The following is a 19,982-nucleotide window of genomic DNA, read 5'->3' as shown; positions in this document are numbered from 1 at the left end:
TCCATAGGGTCGCAGAGTCGGACATGACTGAGCGACTGAAATGAAGTTAATCGGGACTCTGGATGACAAGGGTGCACAAACTCCACTCGAAATAGTGTAAGAAGTAACGTATGTGTCCTCGTCTCATGCCACCCACAGGCCCACTGCTCACTTTCCCAACTTGATTGGTCACTGGTTTCCAAAGGGCAGAAATGCTGTTTTCAGGCAATTCAGAAAGACTTGTGCAGCTTGGAGTTCTTGTGGGCCATGCCAACTGCTGATCAGAAGAGGGGATGTCCTGTGTCTTTTCTGTGTAAGCAGGAAAGGAGAAGAACTAGTCAGCTGGCTTATTATCAGGTTCCTGAGCAAATGATCAGTTTTGCAGGAATTCTGATGCAAGAGGATTGGTGTTTGGAGCCGGAAACCAGGTATCTGGCATTCAGAGATCCTTTTAGCTTTTCTTTGATTCATCGTGTGGGTCAAGCAAGTTACTGTCACTGTGTCTTGTTATTTTTCTCATTTTGGGGAATACTAGTTATAAGAGAGACACTTTCCCAGCAGTTATGATGGCACCAAGCGCTGTTTTAAGTTTTTTAGACATTATGAATGCCTGCAACTCTCTCTGGAGTAGGTCTGGCTGTTATTCCACGTGATAGCTGAGGCACGAGGAGGGTATAGATCACTTGCATAAAGGCACACAGCTCCCAGGTGCTGGACTTGGAATCCCAACCCAGGCCAGTGGGGCTCCGAAGGAGTGGAATAGTAATCCCATGCCTTATTCACAAACTGTTAGCCAGGGCTACTGCCCTGGAGGGTCAGGGTCACGGTTGCAGGCTGCTAGGTGATGAGCCACAGTGCCCCTCCTAGACCAACATTCTTGCTCCATCCTTCTCTCTGGACATCATCCTTTTCTCCAGTGTTTTCTGTCTTTGCCACGCTTATGCATACAGAGTCCTGTCTGACCTTGAGAAAAGCCATATTTTTACCCCACCGTCTTTCCTTTTTCCCTTCCCTTCCCAACAGATCCTCCCCTGACAAGCGCGGCCCTCCCAGCCCCTCTTTACGGAGGCTTTCCCACTCTCTTCCCTTCCATCCCGTGGGCCTCACCTGCACCAGGCAGAGAGCAACTCATCTTATTGGAAACTCCACCCACTCCGCTCCCATGACCTAATGGCCTTGGAGCTTCTCCCTACTCTTTGACTACACATTTCCCTGGTAGCTCAGCTGGTAAAGAATCCACCTGCAATGCAGGAGACTGCTGTTCAATTCCTGGGTTGGGAAGATCCACTGGAGAAGGGATAGGCTACCCACTCCAGTATTCATGGGCTTTTCTTGTGGCTCAGACAGTAAAGAATCTGCCTGCAATGTGGGAGACCTGAATTCACTCCCTGGATTGGGAAGATCCCCTGGAGGAGGGCATGGCAACCCACTCCAGTATTCTTGCCTGGAGAATCCCCATGGACAGAGGAGCCTGGCAGGCTACAGTCCATGGGGTCGCGAAAAGTTGGACACGACTGAGTGAGTAAGCAGAGCACGTTGTGCCTGTTTGTAGTCTTCTCTAGACTATTACCACCCTGCCCCCTGTTTGGCCCCTGTCTTTCTTCTTGGGGGAGAGGTCTCATGAACAGGTAGCCCCCCCAAGCAGCGGTGTGGCTTCCCGTGATGTGCGATGGCAGTTTAACCGCCGCCCTGGGGGGTGTGCCGTGGTGTATCCTGACCTCGTCCTCTTCAGTTTCGCTATAGCACAAAGAGGCCGCCTGCTGCTTGCCGACGACATGGGCCTGGGGAAGACCATCCAAGCCATCTGCATAGCGGCCTATTACCGGAAGGAGTGGCCGCTGCTCGTGGTGGTACCGTCATCCGTGCGCTTCACCTGGGAGCAGGTCAGTTCTGCTGTCAGCACGTTAACAAGGACAGTTTTCGTCAGAGTCAGAGTCACCACATGACTGTTCGGGGGCAGGACCCAGGGAGCTCGGAAGCTCTGTGTCAGCTGAGGGCGAGAAGGTAGATGAGATAGCCTCCTGAGGCCAGGCCCCTGGTTTTCTGAGTTGGGATCAGGCCAGGCCTTCAGGAAGGAGAGGAACAGTCTTTCCAAGCTCCAACTCACCTCCGTCTGTCACAGACGCTTCCTGAGCACCTCTGGTGTTGCTGCTGACAACAGCTTTCACTTAGGTTTCAGAATAGTTTTACTCCTTTTATTTCCCTTAATCCTTACATAACCGTGTGCAATAGACACGAGATATTAACCCCACTGACAGATGAAAAAACTGCGCCTCAAAGAGGCTAGGCACCACGCTTACTGCTAGTGAGGGGCGGTTCCGGGACCTTGAGGTCACACCTCCTAACTGGGGGCTCGGGATTTTACACCCGAGTAGCAAGTGGTGTGGGCGGGAGGTGCTCTGTCTGCCCGGCAACTTTATGGCTGAAGAACCCAACACGACCGTTATGTTGCTGCTCAGCCAGGAACTTGTCTACCATAAACCCAGGGATCAGAGTGATCCTGTGAAATGAATAAAACTCTCCATAAGCAGACGTGGTGAGGAAGGAAGACGTGGTTCATGGTCTGTAGCTTTCCCCAGCTTCATGCTACTCGGAGGCAGCTGTCGGCTTCCTCAGGCTGCGGCCGTTCATGGGGACGGGGTATGACAAGTGCAGGGGGGTGGGGGGGATGGTGGAGACTGAGTGTACCGGCAGGGGGTGCTGATGTCGGTCCACCTGGAGAGAGTCAGTGATGGCTTGGCAGGGGTCCCAGCTGGTGGCTGCCAGGCCAGAGCCTCACTTGGGTTTTGTTCTCTCCTGTCACCTCTAGGCCTTCCGTCGGTGGCTGCCATCTCTGAACCCAGTCGACATCAATGTCGTGGTGACCGGGAAGGACCGCCTGACAGACGGCTTGGTCAACATTGTCAGTTTTGATCTTCTGAGCAAGTTAGAAAAGCAGCTAAAACCCCCTTTTAAAGTTGTCATCATTGTAAGTGACTCGACCAAGTCTTTCAGAACTTCCTCCCTGGGGAAACTCTCCCTGAAAGCTCCATGAATGTCCACATCTGCAATCTCATGGAGCCTCCCTAGGTTTCTAGAAGAGAAATCACTGGCTTCATTTTGTGAGGAACTGGTATGTCATTTCTCTCAAATATCAATTTTCAGTCCTGGCTATATATTAGGATCTTCTGGGGGCTTTTTGGAAAATGGTGATCTGCTGGGTCTGTGCTGGGGGTTTCCAGCCCGCCTCTTCTCCCCACGGGGGGTCACGATGGAGCCCGTGGACCCCGGACAGCCCAGAACTCCAGGAACTACAGCCTGGGCAGCACGGGCCTGCACCTTCATCTGCTGCTCTCTTCTCGGCATGACCCGGGCGTGCAGTTCAAACAGCTAATAGATTTTCTTTCAGCCGATATAAAGATGTTCCCTCCCACCATGAACACATACACACAAAAGCACTCGTTACCGTTTTTTGGAGAAGCTTTCAGAGTCTTGCTCCCAGATGTGACAGTATGTCTTGTAGCTGCCACTTGCCCTCTTCTAACTCCTCTCATGCTCTGGAAGGAAAGTCTGGAGAGGCTGGCCTCCTCTCCAGCACTCAGCGTGTCCACAAGGCTCACAAATATAACCCTGAAAAGGTGCGAGTCTCTCCCATCCCCGCCCATATCCGGCCAGCCCACGCCCTAAGTCCAGGTAACAGACGGTCTGGGGTGGAGCATGCAATGGATGAATTCCAATGCAAGTTTATCCTCACTTCTCCTCTTGGCAGAGCAGGCGAACCCCATGCCTCCAGGTGACATGAAAGGGTCTTTATGCAAACGTGTGACTGGAAAATTGCCAATGGTATTTCCCTCCTCTAAAAATAGGATTCTCTGTCAACAGTGGCTCCCCAGACCTTGCTCCTTGTGTTGTCAAGCACACATCTCATCTAGAGAGCGCGAAAGGGAAGGGCTCTTAGAAAGCTCTTGGTGAGCCTCTGAGACATACGCATCAACGAGGCTGCAGTGGAGGCTCTGCCTCGGGTTTCCCAGCAGCAGGTTGACTGCGAGGGAGCCGCCTTCATCCATTTGCTCAGCCAACTAGAGGGTCATCCCCTGCGCAGGGCCATGCACTGCTGCGGGCAGGGAGGGAGGAGGTCAGCCCCTGGCATCCAGGGAGCCATAGGCCAGCAGGACACAGGAGCACACGCAGATCGTCACAGTCCATCCCAGTGCCTTCAGAGACGTGGGAGCCAAGGAGGTGCTCTGGGAGGGGAAGGAGACGGCGTAGGACACACCCAGGTCCTCAGCACACTGCTTAGTGGGAGGTGTGGCTTAGAAACCAGCAGAGAGGTTTGTTCAGTGCAGCCAGCGAGGTGGGCAGGGCAGGGGCAGGGCAGGGGCAGGGGCAGTGGGCAGGGGCAGGGCAGGGGCCCCACTTTGCAGGTGGAAAAGTCCCTGAGCGATGAAGCGACTTGCCTACAACCGTGCGGAGAAGATGCCCAGAGCCTGGTCCTTAGCCACGCCCACAGCCGTCTCCCTGAACAAGAGGGGCAGTGCTGTACCAGGGTCGGGCTTGACGTGGGCGCTCTCTCCGTCCACGCAGAGTTTGGCCTTGTCCACTTATGCGACTGTTTCTTTACAGGATGAATCCCACTTCCTCAAAAACATTAAGACTGCCCGCTGTCGCGCAGCTGTGCCGCTCCTCAAGGTGAGTGTCGCCGAGGGCAGACTGGCGCCTGAGCCCACGGGGTGCTGAGATGCACTGTGTTTTGTTTGGGCTCGACAGGGGTCCAGGGGGAGCAGGGGCTGCAAGGCTGGGGCTGCAGGCCACGGACATGACTTAGCATTGACTCAGGGCATCTCTACTTAGGACTTCGGTCCCGGATTCACTTTTCTTCCTAACGTCCTGCTGAGGAGCTAGGGGTCAGAGTAGTTGTCTGTCTGTCATACATGAAGACCTGTTGAAGGTCACGGGTCGGGTCAGGATTCACTCTGGACCCTCCTTGGGGTCCTCCTGGAGAAGGCAGAGCTACAGCCTCCAGCAGTGTCCTGCTTTAACTGCTCAGGAGGACCTGCCTGTCTGCTCAGGGGTTTGCGGGGCAGAGCTCTTGGGGTGCTGGGAACCAAGGCAATCAGTTATATACAGACTCAGAACTAAGTGTGGGTATCAGCTGGGTATTGTGGGATCTGCCACAAAGCTGAGACCTGCTTTATAAATATTAATAAGATGATACCGTTTTCTGGGGCCATCCTAAGGCTGATTTGTTAACAGAAAGGTCAGCTGTCCACATACTTTTCTGGGGTGGTCTGAACCGTCTTGAGTCTTTTGTCTGCTTGAGTCCTGGCTTCCAGGCAGAAGTTGTGTGTGTGTGTAGTGTGTGTGTGTGTGTATGTGTGTGCTGTGTGTGTAGTGTGTTGTGTGTGTGGTGTGTGTGTGGTGTGTGTGTCATGTGTATATGTGTGCGTTGTGTGTGTAGTGTGGTGTGTGTGTGGTGTGTGGTGTGTGTGTCGTGTGTATGTGTGTGTGTAGTGTGTGCTCTGTGTGTGTATGTGTGTGTTGTGTGTAGTGTGTGTTGTGTGTGTGTGTAGTGTGTGCTGTGTGTTGTGTGTGTATGTGTGTTGTGTGTGTAGTGTGTGTTGTGTGTGTCATGTGTGTTGTGTGTGTCGTGTGTATGTATGTGTTGTGTGTGGTGTGTGTGTGTTGTGTGTAGTATGTGTGTATCTGTGTGTGTAGTGTGTGTGTTGTGTGTGTAGTGTGTGTTGTGTGTCATGTGTGTATGTGTGTGTTGTGTGTGTAGTGTGTATATGTGTGTGTGTTGTGTGTGCTATGTGTTGTGTGTGTGTTGTGTGTTGTGTGTGTGTTGTGTGTAGTGTGTTGTGTGTGTATCTGTGTGTGTAGTGTGTAGTATGTGTGTATCTGTGTGTGTAGTGTGTGTGTTGTGTGTGTAGTATGTGTTGTGTGTCATGTGTGTATGTGTGTGTTGTGTGTGTAGTGTGTGTATGTGTGTGTGCTGTGTGTGCTGTGTGTTGTGTGTGTGTTGTGTGTGTGTTGTGTGTGTAGTGTGTGTTGTGTGTAGTGTGTTGTGTGTGTATCTGTGTGTGTAGTGTGTTGTGTGTTGTGTGTGTAGTGTGTGTGTGTGTGGTGTGTGTATAGTGCAGCTTTGAATCAATCCAAAAGCATTGTATTCTGACCTGCAGTATAAGTGCCATGTTGCATGTGTCACACACTTTGGTGTCTTTTTTTGTGTGTTCCAGTCCCTCTACTCCCAACAGGGGGAAAGCCCCAAATTTCCTTCCATTTTTTTTTGTAGTGAGCTTTTTCCTCCTTTAGGAGAAAAATATTGTACAATTGGAAAAGTAGTCTTTTTTCTCATAACATGGTGAAAATATCTCACAGATGACTCTGGAGCAATCTCCTTTGATTTGTATGAACTGAGCAAACAAAAGTGCCTGTTTATCTTGGGCTCTAGTAAGGTGGCCTTAGGGTTGCACCATCGTTTTAAAACTGCAGCTTTTATTCCCTTAAAGAAGCTTTATTGTACTAAACTGGAGAAAACTAATATGCTAAATGTTGGTGAAACTTACTAGCACTTGAAAATTTTTTCTGACTGCCCACAAAACACACTCAAGTATCTACTCATTTCAAGTTTGTTTTGCATTCGGAATAACTGGTAACATGATACATCTTCCAAAGCAGGATTGTGTTTGCTCCAGACTTAAAGGTACTTTACTTTAAAGCTTCATTCTCCGCTCAAGTTACCTATAAATGCTTATAGGTTAAGAGCCCTTTCTGCACACGCATAAATGAAATGTTTTTCCTAGAGTGGTGACTCTTGTTTTGGGAGGTTTTAATATGTTTTCTTTTGAAAAATGTTAATAGACTTTGGTACTGTGGTTTCAATATTAACAGCCATAACTAAAATTAAATCTGTACCCTTGATTGTCTAGACAAAAGAAACTGCACAGTAGGTAGATGCTATCATTAAAGATATACTGGGAAAGCTTCTTAGCCACTGTCTTGTTAATGCACTCATCGCTTGGCAGGCAAGCCAGACTTAAATATTGGTTTCTGAAATATGTGCTTCTGAGCCAGACCTTTTAAACAGTGTTAATATTTTTCATATCTTGGGTATATTTCAAAGTGACACATTTAAAACAAATTTTTAACTGCGAGCTGTATATATTACTCTGGATTTACCCTAGAACTTGGGTGAATTAATGTTTCAAAATAGGACCCATGAATATAGCCTGTTCATGGGTGTCTCAAAACCATTGTCATCCATAACATTGACTTTGCATGGTGCTGGACTGTTGGCACCTTGGAGTAGGGGTGGAGGATGAGGCATCCTGTGTTAATTCTGTTGATCAGACCTGTCATCTCTCTGCTGTATTTTCATCTAGATCACAGTTCCTTGACCTTGGCACTGTTGACATTTTGGGCTGGGTAATTCCTTGTTGTCCACAGGGCCATCCTAGGCATTGTATCAGTAGGATGTTTAACAGCACCCCTGGCCTTTACCCACTAAATGCCACTGGTACCCCCAGTTGTGACAACCAGAGTTATCTCAAGATATGACCAAGTGTCCCAGGTGGCATTTGTGACATGTGAAAGTTGCTCAGTTGTGTCCGACTCTTTGCGACCCCATGGACAGTAGCCTTCCAGGCTCCACTGTCCATGGAATTCTCTAGGCCAGAATATTGGAGTGGGTAGCCTTTCCCTTCTCCAGGGGATCTTCCCAACCCAGGGACCGAACCCAGGTCTCCCACATTGCAGGCAGATTCTTTACCAGCTGAGCCACCATGGAAGCCCAGGTGCAGGAGGAGGGAATTACGCCTCCCCATTTCTCTTGAGAACCATTGATCTCGATGCTCTAAGGAAGTGAGTCAATCTAGGTATTTTTTTGGAATAAGAAAGAGTTGGGAAGAAGTAAAATAATACCTTTGAAAAGCCACATAAGGGCCTAATTTAATACCACTTGATTAGTCCCCTCACTCCACTCACGCATCTCTTAGAACTACATTCTGTTAATTAGTATGTCAAGATTTTCAGCAGATGTTCGTGATGAGGTAATTAGGTTACATCCCACTGTCTGTGAGACAGCCAGGCCTGAGCATGTGGGTTTCATGGATGGAAACAGCAGCTGTATGCAGAGGACGTGTTGTAGGAAATTGGTGTCATTGTACCCTGGGAAAGGTGGCATCTTTCTTTCCCTGTGGCACTGTTTTCCCAGGCTGCTAAACAAAGTGGTTCTATTTTCATTTCCCGTTGACCCTTGAACAACGTGGAGGGAGGTTAGTCCGCCTTTAACTTGCTTATAGTTAGTTGGCCCTCCGTATCTGCAGTTCCCCCACATCCTCAGATTCATCCGTGTGATTGACTTTTCAACCTGCTGTTGAAAAATATTTGCTTAAGTGGAGCTGTACAGGTCACACCCATGTTGTTCAGTTGTGTGAAAGCCAGCAAGACAGAAAGCTATAGAGAACACAACTAAAACTAAAATCATCTTGGGACTTCCCCAGTGATCTGGTGGTTAATACTAAGCTTCCACTGTCAGGGGTGGGGGTTTGGGGGGGTGGGGGTCAACCCCTGGTTGAGCAACTAGAATCCTGAATGCTGCATGGCATGGCCACAAAAAAAAAAAAAATAGAATCACCTTTCATCCCTCCCAACAAAGAAAACCTCTGTTAACAGTTGGGTTATTTTTCTAACATGTCAGTTGTAGGACAAGATCGTTTTTAATGGCTTAGGAACATTCTGTGGTATGGACGCATCCCATAATTTAACCCTTAGCGTGGGACACTGTTTAGCTATTATAAATAATTCTGCAAGTGAACACCATCCATATATTCATAGCTTGTATACCTTGTCCTCTTAGGACAAATTCCTACATTCAGAATTTCTGGGTAGTGATTTTACCTTTTGATAGCTGCCTCTGAAATTCAGTCTGGCCATGCATCACCATCTTCACTCCTGCTCAGCCCAAATCATCACACGGTCTTCTTCTCCACGTGACCTCAGCCCTGAAGGGTGTCAGACTTCTCCCTGTTGAGCTGTGAGGTGTGTGTTTGAGTTTTTTTTAGTGGTGTTTTATTTACAGTGCTTTTTATTGTTAAACCAGTTAGATTATTTCTGTAGAGAAAGAAAGAATCCCGCCATCCTTCCTAATAAATAGCTGTTTGTCTTGCTGTGTGAGTCCTTTCATCTCTGTTGATTGGCTAGACCAGATGAGAATAGTGATCTAAGGTGTATGAGTTTTTTCTTTTCCTTTTTCATTAAAGCAGTTTCACCAGATGGCATATTCAAATAGTACAAAGGAGTGTAGAATGAAAAATAACTTGTGCTCACCTTGAATCCCCAGTCCCTTGGTTTAGTTCTAAAAATTGGTCTGTGCCCATGTCAGGACATGATGTGTGTTTCCTATCTCCCTCCCTAGAGTATTCTACCACTGTTTTTTACCTTTCTTTTTCCCCTTGATGATGTATCTTGGTAATCATTCCGTTTCATTACTGATGACAGGATCTCATTCTCACAAGTAGTTTTCTACTGCGTAAATCTGTCGTAATGTGTATCCTCCGTTCCCTTCTGGTAGATTTGTAGCCAGGCTCTGGGTGTTATATGCAGTACTGCATGCATGCTAAGTTGCTTCAGTAGTGTCCGACTCTTTGCGACCCCATGGACTGTAGTTCACCAGGCTCCTCTGTCCATGGGATTCTCCAGGCAAGAATACTGGAGTGGGATGCCATTTCCTTTTCCAGGGGATTTTTCCAACCCAGGGATCAAACCCGAGTCTCTTACTGTCTCCTGCATTGGCAGTTGCATTCTTTACCACTAGTGCCACCTGGGAAGCCCTGTAATAAACACTCTTTCAGAGCAAGTGAAGTGTGTTAGTCTCTGATTTGTGTCCAACTCTTTGCGACCCTGTGGACCATAGCCCGCCAGGTTCCTCTGTCCATGGGATTCTCCAGGCAAGAATACTGGCGTGGGCAGCCATTTCCTTCTCCAGGGGATCTGCCTGACTCAGGGATCGAACCCGGGTCTTCTGTACTGTGGGCAGATTCTTGACTGTCTGAGCCACCAGGAAAGTCCTGTGGCCATCTTTTCATTGTGATATAAAAGCAGGGAGTAGGAAACCCAGTCCCTCTGCGTTCTGAAGAGATGGCTCTTTGCCTCTTCAGGTCGGAGGGGGAGTGGTATCAGCTGGAGGGCCTGCTGTCTCCCCAGGGTGATCAGGCTGTCTGCAGGAGGAACCCCCTGCTCGTGAGAATCACCTGACTTCTCTCGACACTAAATAGAAATCTTTTTTTTTTTTTGCATTATTCCATTGTGGGTTTCTTGGTTTTGGTAAGAGTTAACTTAAGGCATTCAGTTTAGTGTGGATTTGTGTAGCTGTATGCATTTATACTTTCCTAAACCGGGAGTTCCAGAGGTGGAGGGTGACATCTAAACCTTGAGCAGCCGGGCACTATTAACAGCCTTATGCATGACAGTGATGACAATAAACGTGTTGGGGCTGAGCGGTTTAAATCATTCCATAATAGATGAGACACCCTATTGGTTTCTTTTCAAAGCTGGCCTTTTTTGTTTTCCATAATGCTGCCTCTGCTTTTTAACACCCACAAGCATCCATTTTCATCGGTCCCATCATCCCCTATAGGGTCTGGACAGTATATGGGAAGGCTGACTCCATATTAACTCTGGCCTGTAACTACCTGGCAGAGAACCCTGGAGTTAATTTCCATCAGCTAATCTGTGAGCTGCTACCCAGACTCCATCCCCAGGCTATAGCAGCGGTGATGACAATGATGTGGGGAATAGGTTTGGGATGATGAGCTGATTTGCTCTTACTGATAAGACTTTTCATTTCTCCCGTTTCATTGAAATGGTCTTGAGCCAAGGCAAGCGAAGCTACAGGCCTCATTCAAGAAGCTCATTGTTATTTTAATGAATCTACATCAAACCTTGCAGGAAATTAGAAGGCCTGGGTAATTGAACTGTGGAAAATTATAGCTGGAGAAATTCATAGCTCTCCTGTCATAATGGAACTCGGTATTGGTGGTTGCTCAGAGGGCAGAAGTGCATCTTGAGAAATGTATATATTGTATATTTATAAAGAATCATTTTTCTTCCCTCTGTTGCACCTTTATTTATTTATTTTTATGAGGCCATGTATCCATCTGAAAACCTAATTTCCTCCCCTAGGTGATTGACTGCATGTGATTGCCTTATGCTGCTGTCATTAACTCAAGGTTACAGTGGTTAGCAAGCTGTTTCTAGACAACTGAGCCCCACAGTAGGGTCCCCTCCCAGAGCTGAAATGGATTTTGCCTCCAGTGATCTTTGACTATTCTGTGCTCTAGTCCAGTGGGGAGTGTCTCCTTTTTTTTTTTTTTTTTTTTAATCTCACCCTCTTTCTCATCTGAGTAAGAAGTAGGATTTGGGGGTCTGATCTCCTTGGGTCATGTGGATGTCAGGGTAATGAGGAATCTGAAGCCTGTCATTGGAATCGACCAACTATTTGCACCCATCCTGCCCTCAGATGAGCGGGCTGCTGCAGGCCTGGACTGCATTTAGGGGAGATGGATCCAGGTCCCACCTTTTAAAGTCCTTATTAACTGCAAAACAAACTTGAATCAGGGATCTCCAGGCTCAAAGCATTGTGCAGCTGGGTTAGTGACCACATTTTTTGTTTTTGTTTTATCTGTTTTTCCTCTAAAGAAAATCAAATAGAGGCTTAACACACAGGCCATCATGGGTTCTTTATCCTGGGAGTGAGAAAGGGCTGGTCCTAGGAGCCATTGTCTGATCACAGGTTCTGCTTGGGTGTCAGAAATCCATCCTGGAAAAAGTTCAGAGCTGCTGCAGTCTCCCATGCTTCCTCTTCCAGTGCTGGATTCTTCATGTTTACTCTGCCATCCCTAGGACACTGTTAGCTTCCTTGTGAATGTTTTTCGGCATACAGTGAATACCTACTGAGTGCTTCCTTTATACCAGCCACTGTGCTACAGCAAATCAAAGGGAACCCAGCTCAGTCCTTGATCTCAAGAAGCTTGCAGTCTAGTTGAGGGAGTCAGACAAGATAGAACTCAGTGCAAGGGGCTAAGTGCTTATATAGATGTGGACCGAGGGCACGGCCAAGGCAGCTTAGAAGATGACGCCCATGGTACATATACACCATGGAATATTACTCAGCCATTAGAAAGAATTCATTTGAATCAGTTCTAATGAGATGGATGAAACTGGAGCCCATTATACAGAGTGAAGTAAGCCAGAAAGATAAAGAACATGACAGCATACTAACACATATATATGGAATTTAGAAAGATGGTAATGATAACCCTATATGCAAAACAGAAAAAGAGACACAGATGTACAGAACAGATTTTTGGACTCTGTGGGAGAAGGCGAGGGTGGGATGTTTTGAGAGAACAGCATCGAAACATGTATATTATCTATGGTGAAACAGATCACCAGCTCAGGTTGGATGCATGAGACAAGTGCTCGGGCCTGGTGCACTGGGAAGACCCAGAGGGATCGGGTGGAGAGGGAGGTGGGAGGGGGGATCGGGATGGGGAATACATGTAACTCCATGGCAGATTCATGTCAATGTATGACAAAACCCACTACAATGTTGTAAAGTAATTAGCCTCCAACTAATAAAAATAAATGAAAAAAAAAAATGCAAGGACATACTAAAAAAAAACAAAGAAGATGACGCCCAGCCTCTTACAGGGTCCCACCATGAGGTTCTCGAAGTACACGTGTTCTTTCTCTCTGATCATGGTACCTTCGCCTAGAGTTCCAGGCTGCAGCCACACAGAGCCCTGGAGTGATGCGAGTCTTAGTGTGTTTGGAATCTAGATCTGCCTTGGATCTAAGATGAGTGAATTAGGAAGCACCTACGGTCAGAATGCCAGGAAGCGAAGGTCTTCCTTCCTGCAGGATTCCTCCCACGGAATATACTGTTCCGGGGTCATTGGCTCCAACTCCTAGTGGGAGGGTGTTGGGGCCATGCCCTGCATGTCCTCTGCAGGTCCTCAGCATCTTTGGCTCTTTGTGTTCTAGGTTGCCAAGAGGGTGATCTTACTGTCGGGCACGCCAGCCATGTCCCGGCCAGCAGAGCTGTACACACAGATCCTCGCCGTCAAGCCGACATTCTTCCCTCAGTTCCATGCCTTTGGACTTCGCTACTGTGGGGCCAAGCGGGTATTTATTCTCCGTTCCCTCTCTTCCCCACTCACCCTTCACCCTGATTGTCACACTTTCCTATTTTATTATTTTTTAATACCAAAAACAGTTTGTATTGGGGTATAGCCAAGTAACAATGTCGTGATAGTCTCAGAAGAACAGTGAAGGGATTCAGCCATACCTATACATGTATCCATTCTCCCCCAAAACCCCCCTCCCATCCAAGTTGGCACATAGCATTGAGCAGAGTTCCATGTGCTATACAATAGGTTTTTGTTGGTTATCCATTTTAGATACAGCCGTCACAGTTTCTTTCTTGTTCCTTCTTTTCGGCCATGGTGTGGTCAGAAGAGGCCAGCCATGGAGCTGGATTCAGATTTTAGCTCCGCTTCGCCCCTCACTCTGACCTTGGAGTGTCCTCTATGGTGAGACAAGAGCAGCCCCTCCTAGTTCTAATGCTCAATAGTATTTTCTGGTAAAGCAACCAGTGGGCGGTGCACAGGTGCCTGGAGCCCCGAGAGTCTGCAGCTCTTGCCTGACTGGAGGGCACTGAGGTGAGCTTGGCTGAAGCCAAGGCCCTCCTACTTGGCGCACAGAAGACAGAGGACGCCTTTGAACAGGCGGAGTGGGGAGCGTGGTCTCAGGCTGCCCTGGAGGGCTCACAGCAGTGCCCCTTGGCTCGTAGATGTTGACTCATGATGGTGAAGCGTGTCTGGTCCGCAGGCCGGAAGCCTCTGACCTACAGATGATTCATCTGTGGATACAGAGCCAGAGGAGCGACTGCCCCTGGAGCTGCAGTTCAGAGAGCCAGAGTCCACACAGCTTCTCTTCTCCAAAAAGGGCAGAGCAAACCTTATAAACACAAATGCTATCGTGATTTCTAAAACCTCAATTTTTTTTTTAATTGAAGAAAAAAATTAATGATGAGGGAAATAAAAGAGTGAAAAAAAAAAGTTGGATGCCACATGTCCCCTTTACTGTCCGAGCTACCGAGGAAGCCCTCAGACTTCCCCCTTAGTTAATTACTCATTCTCCTGCCGGCTTCTTTCTTGCGGGTGGTGCCCCTGTCGCAGAGGCTCTGGCTGGACTCAAAAGCCTCGTTATTTCAGACCTCAAGGATTCCTGTTTGGTGACCAAATCACAGATATGCCAAGCTGCTGTTTGCATGGCTGGCCCTGACACTCTGGAGAAGTGACTGCCCCCCACGCCACCTGGGAGAGAAGAGCCTTGCTCTGCAAGTTCATGACATAAAAAAGATCATCTGCCTTATTTTAAAATACTTCCTGAAAAGAGAAAAGCTTTCCAAGTACTTTAAAAATATCCACTTATATTCAAACAAAGTACTTACTGTGTAACTTGTGGAGCCTGGCAAAGTTAATTGCACCCCATTTTTAGCTGGTCACTGAGGCAAGAAATTTCTGTCCTTGAATGTATTTAAAGCTGTACTCTTCTTTAACTAAGTTTCCCTGTGGATCAGTCCAAATTAGATTGGACACGGTTGTCTTGATCACTCAGAACTCCAATGTGTGATTTGTACCTCTGTCCTCTTTGCAAGCGATCCACTTTCTGCAAAGGATCTTCTCCTTGACCGTCTGGTCCCTGGTGGTGTCTTGTTGAGCCAGGGGTGGTAGGAGCTAGAAGCAGAGCTCATTGCCTTTACCACCACACCATCCCTCCCTGTGTTCCTGGCCCCCATCTCCACAGTCCTTCACATCCTCAAATTCACCCTTTCCCTCCTCCTTGCTGCCCCAGCACCCGAGAAAACAAAGTTAGTGCTTTCCCCATCTTTGTATCCTTCCTTCCACTTAGCCCAATATATCCTTCCTTCCACTTAGCCCAATGCTTGCTCCCTGATAAGTTTTCAGTAAAAGCTTGCTGAAGTGTAGTTATTCCATATATTAAAACCTTTGGTATTATCAGGTTTTAACCTGCAAGATTAAGAGCTGATAATATTAGAATGTTGGAGCATGATACATAAATTAATTATGATATCCATTTGTTCCTGGCATGATTTTAATATAATGCAGCCAGTGGGCCAGATCTACTATTTTTTTTTCAATTGTGGCCAGATTCTTGCAATAAGAGAAGCCACTGAAGAGAACGCCCCATACTGAGCTCATTTTCAACCCCATAGTGTGAAGGCATTTGCTGAGAACTTCCAGTTGATTTCAGAGCATTTTTTTTTTTAAAAAGAAAGGAGCAGTTTTTGATCATTTTATTTCTCTACCTTTGGCTGTCTCTTCCTGTTCCCAGTTTAGCAAAGGACACCTGCCACATCTCCACCATTATACTAGGTCCACTGGCCCTCAAAAATAAGCAAGCCTAGCCCCCTGCCCATGGTGATTCACAGTACAGAGTGGGGTCAGGCATGAGGGAAAATGAGCAGCTGAAACCCTAAGGCAGCAGGCTCCCCGGCTCCCTCATTTTCTACAAGACTGTAGAAGTCAGTCCTATTTCTGGTAAGATTGTTAGCGAAGGGCAGGGTTTTTAATTGGTAACGTCCCCTCTAGCTGTATGGCAGGAAGTAGGCATTCTCACTCACTGCCCCCTGTGAGCTGCTGGATGAAGGAACCACTGTTCTGAAGGACGGCCTGGGTGCCCTAAAACCCGCCTCTGGTTTCAGCCAGATGTGGCTGCGTGTGTTGCGGGTTCTCCCCTTCTGTCCCCACCACGCCATCACCATGGCCTCTGTGATGGCATCCACCAGGTCATGCTTGGTGAAACCCACCCTGGGGAGGCACAGCTTTGTAAATCGCTGTTAACCCCATCAAATAAAGATATCACAGCATCGTCTAGTACCTTGGGCAGTGGGCTCTGTGGGGGAAGCCCTGAGGAAGAGTCTTTCTGCATTTGATGTATGGGAAGAGCCTGACAAGCTGAATATCTCGTTCGTTCTTTTTTTTTTTTTTTTAATATTTATTAGGTTGAGTCAGGTCTTAGTTGCAGCATCTAGTTTCCTAACCAGGGATCAAACCCAGGCCTCCAGCATTGGAAGCAAGGAGTCTTAGCCACTGGACCACCAGGGGCGTCCCTCTCGCTTGTTCTTGAATGTAACGGGCACCAAACCACTTGACATCTTGCCTTTGCTGCTAGAAAGCTTCGCACCAAATTGTGGGATGCCATGATACACATTTTTGGTTCACCTCATTCCCAACTTTGTTTCTCCCTGTTCCCTTGCTGTGTCTCATTTGTATTCCTGGAGGTTTTATTCATCCCTCAAAGCCAGCTGAAGTTCTGTGAACAAGGCCAGGGAAGAGAACGTTGTGAGGAAGTTGTCCCTGGGGGTCACAGCCCGGTCCCCGGGTCCTGAGGAGTCTCAGGAGCGGTGTCTCGGTTCTGCCTCCACAGCAGCCCTGGGGATGGGACTACTCTGGCTCCTCCAACCTGGGGGAGCTGAAGCTCCTGCTGGAGGAGGCGGTCATGCTGCGACGCCTCAAGGGCGACGTCCTCTCCCAGCTCCCAGCCAAGCAGCGCAAGATGGTGGTGGTCGCCCCAGGCCAGATCAGCGCCAGGACCAGAGCCGCCCTGGACGCCGCCGCCAAGGAGATGACCACCAAGGACAAAACTGTGAGTCAGGGCAGCAGGTGGGGATGTGGAAGTCCACGTGGGCACTGCCGTTCCTTCCCGTGAGAGGTGCCGTGGGGGTGACCAGAGTCCCCTGACGTTGTCTTTCTGTAACCTCTCCCCACCTCCCAGGGCCAGGATGGTGAGCCCGCGTCATTTCTCAGCCTATCTAGTCTGCTCCCCAAATCTCTCATGAGTTTTCAGCTTTCTCCTTGGGTAGATCACTGTTGATGGATCTAGGTTTATAAAAATAAACCCCGGGGGAACGACAGGATGGTGACACATATTCTGAATGCCTCAAAGAAAGTAGGAACTTGCATTTAGTATATTTTGAGGGTAGGTCTGTAGCTCAGTTGGTAAAGAATCTGCCTGCAGTGCAGGAGACCCTGGTTCGATTCCTGGGTTGGGAAGATCCCCTGGAGAAGGAAATGGCAGCCCACTCCAGTATTCTTGCCTGGAAAATCCCATGGACAGAGGAGCCTGGCGGGCTACAGTCCTTGGGGTTGCAAGGGTCGGACAGGACTTAGCAACTAAACCACCACTGTCTAGTCACAGGTGTTAGAAATTAGTCCTAAGGGTATTTGGTGTACCAGTTAACCCTCTAACCATCCATGTCACTTGCTATAATCAAAGTAACAAATTAACATTTATATAACAGAGTTTTCAAACCCTCTTACTCTTTAGTCCTCATTACAGTCATCTATGGTTGGCAGGAAGTTGGCACCTCCATTCTGTAGAGAGGGAAACTGAAGTTTACAGAGACTGGGATTCGACCAAGGTCTCACACCCACTCCACGGCAGAGCTGAGGCTGTCCCCAAGCCTGTTAGCTCTGTATTTTAGGGCTCTTTCCACTACGGTGGCTTCATCTTTTCCAAACACTTTCGTTTCATATCTGCCTTTGGTGTCCCACTGTGCAAAGTGCTATAAAGTAATCCACACCAGCTCCGTTTTTGTCCTCATGGGATAAAAACCGTGCAATTTTCATTCCCAAGAAAATAACAGTCATTGACATTTTTTGACATTATCATAAAGCATTATCTGGGCTTGGTATTACCCTGTATACAGAAACTTAGATCTCCATGAGATACCAGCCTCCTGGGAGAGTACAAAATAAATAAAATGGCAAGAGACAGAATGCGTGATTCTTTCTTTTAATGTTATTTTCCCATATGATGAGCAAAACTGGCTAGTAGCTTTTAAGAAACAGTGTAGGATTTTGCACTGATATTAATACCTTGTCTGGCTGTGTTTAATTTATGCTGTGTTATACACAATAATCTGGGTGGCCTGGAGGAAATGAGCAGGCATAATCTCTTTGCTGTGGAATTTTCAAATAAAATTCCATAACATCACTGTGGACATAGAGACCAATGGTTCTCAAATTATATTTCCGTGGAACTACCAGAACTAAGGTGCTCTGTTGCTAGAATCAGCGTCAGTGGCCTTTTCTAATTTTTAGAGATAAAAACTCAATGAATGGAAATTTTTTCTCCATTTTAAGCTTTTTCTTAAAACTTTCTTAAGCCATTAACAAGTCTGCTAATTTTTGCCCATCAGTGAAGTCTACCAAACAAGAAAACCAATGAACATGTATAGCATACATACTATTAGTGGAAAAAATTCAGATGCATGTTATTTTTAGATGCAAAGGTCTGAATGTTTATAAAATGCTTTATAAAGTATTTTAGTTCCTTGTATGTGTGGTGGAAGAGAGTCTATCAGTATTTCATGGGAGTCTCCAGAGAACAGCCTTGCCTGTACAGGTTCACTTTGAACCAGATGGAGAACAGCGAGTGTAGGCAACTGACAAAGCAGTCAGTGGGGATTTGAATTGAGGAGGAAAGTCATATTAAGTGGTCAAGAGGTAACTGTCAACTGTGCAGAATAGCCAAAAAAAAAGTATGGGAATCTTGAACTTAGTGCAGCAAGGTTTGAAAGGATTTTTTAAACTTTATGCCAATGTGTGTGGTTAGGTGAGTGGCCCTTTATGATTTCAGGTGTAACCTGCACATGTGATTTCTGAGTAATAGGGAATGATGTGAAATTGAGTAGGCTGAGCCATGGAAATCAGGAATCTTGGATGTTTATGACTCCCCTTGGCTATGCTGCTGCTGCTGCTCCTGCTGCTGCTGCTAAGTCGCATCAGTCGTGTCCGACTCTGTGTGACCCCACAGACGGCAGCCCACCAGGCTCCTCTGTCCCTGGGATTCTCCAGGCAAGAACACTGGAGTGGGTTGCCATTTCCGTCTCCCCTTGGCTCTGCAGATCCCTTAAATTCTTTGGGATTTGTTCATATTTCCTTCCCTGAAAAGGGAAGCCACAACCTGCCTCCTAGGTTTGGTGCTGGAAAAGTACAAAGGGCTGGTAGCAGTTGCCCTGAATCCCACCTGTTGTGTGATTGTTGTCACTGCTTCTTCTCCCCAGAGTCTTAAAACTATGTTGCAGATTGTGAAAACAAACCCTAAATTGCATTATAATTCTTCAAGAATCCAGTGGAGAAGAGCCCTTGAGTTCTCAATACGGTGCTTGAGAATTGCTCTGTGCTTCCTTGATGTCATGGGAAATTTAAGTTTATCTTTAAGAGAGAGAAATTGAATAGATAAAGATTGCCTTCAGCATGTGCTAAGATACTATATTCTTTTTGATAGGAAAATTCTTGGAAAATGTTGTTTTCTTTTGTCTTCTTTAATGTAAATTCATTTTTTATAATGGAAAATCCAAGTAGCAAATGAATTTATGAGCATGAGCCTTTAGAACATCAGAAGCTTTCTTACCATAAAGCCACAGATTTAGTGCATTGCAAACCATGGATCCAACTGGGAGCAGTCCATGCCCCACTTAACCCAGGAAATAGAACCAGTGTCTGTGGGGGCTTGGACCAGATAGCCATCAACATGCCTTCCAAGCCCTGACTGGCTGTGAAATGCCTGAATTGAAAGGGTTAAACTGGAGAATCATGGTTTTGTGGGTTTAGTCTGTGAGTCTGCAGAAAGGACCCCACCACCCCCACTTTTAATAGTGACTCTGCAGCCCCAAGTTTCCCTGCGATTTTACACATTATGGTGGTTCAAGCAAAGCACTGCTGACCTGTTAAAAGGCGGTTCTTTCTTTGTTCCCTCACACCTTCCCATCCAGAGGCCGACATTTTTTGAAAAGCTTTAAATCACAGAAGCCCAGGTGAAGCAGCCAATTTATAAAACATAACATACAGCGAAAGCTTTTTCTCATTTTCAGCCGAAATAATAGATAGCTCTTCACCGGCTAAGAAAAGCCGACTCTAATCATCCTTTGT

General features: G+C 47.2%; 1 protein-coding gene across 1 annotated transcript in view; it reads left to right on the top strand.

Moving 5' to 3' along the window:
• The window catches only part of SMARCAL1 (SWI/SNF related, matrix associated, actin dependent regulator of chromatin, subfamily a like 1), a 51,307-nt gene that overhangs the window by 18,820 nt on the left and 12,505 nt on the right, over positions 1-19,982 (top strand). The window contains exons 8-12 of the mRNA XM_043910108.1: positions 1,712-1,862; positions 2,789-2,947; positions 4,582-4,647; positions 13,003-13,143; positions 16,474-16,692. Coding sequence (XP_043766043.1) covers positions 1,712-1,862; positions 2,789-2,947; positions 4,582-4,647; positions 13,003-13,143; positions 16,474-16,692 — 736 coding nt within the window. The remainder of the gene's footprint in view (positions 1-1,711; positions 1,863-2,788; positions 2,948-4,581; positions 4,648-13,002; positions 13,144-16,473; positions 16,693-19,982) is intronic.

This window comes from Cervus elaphus, chromosome 8 (assembly GCF_910594005.1).
Source record: "Cervus elaphus chromosome 8, mCerEla1.1, whole genome shotgun sequence".
NCBI classification, from domain to species: Eukaryota; Metazoa; Chordata; class Mammalia; order Artiodactyla; family Cervidae; genus Cervus; species Cervus elaphus.
Note: the sequence above shows the minus strand (reverse complement) of the source record. Positions and strands in the feature narration are given on the sequence as shown.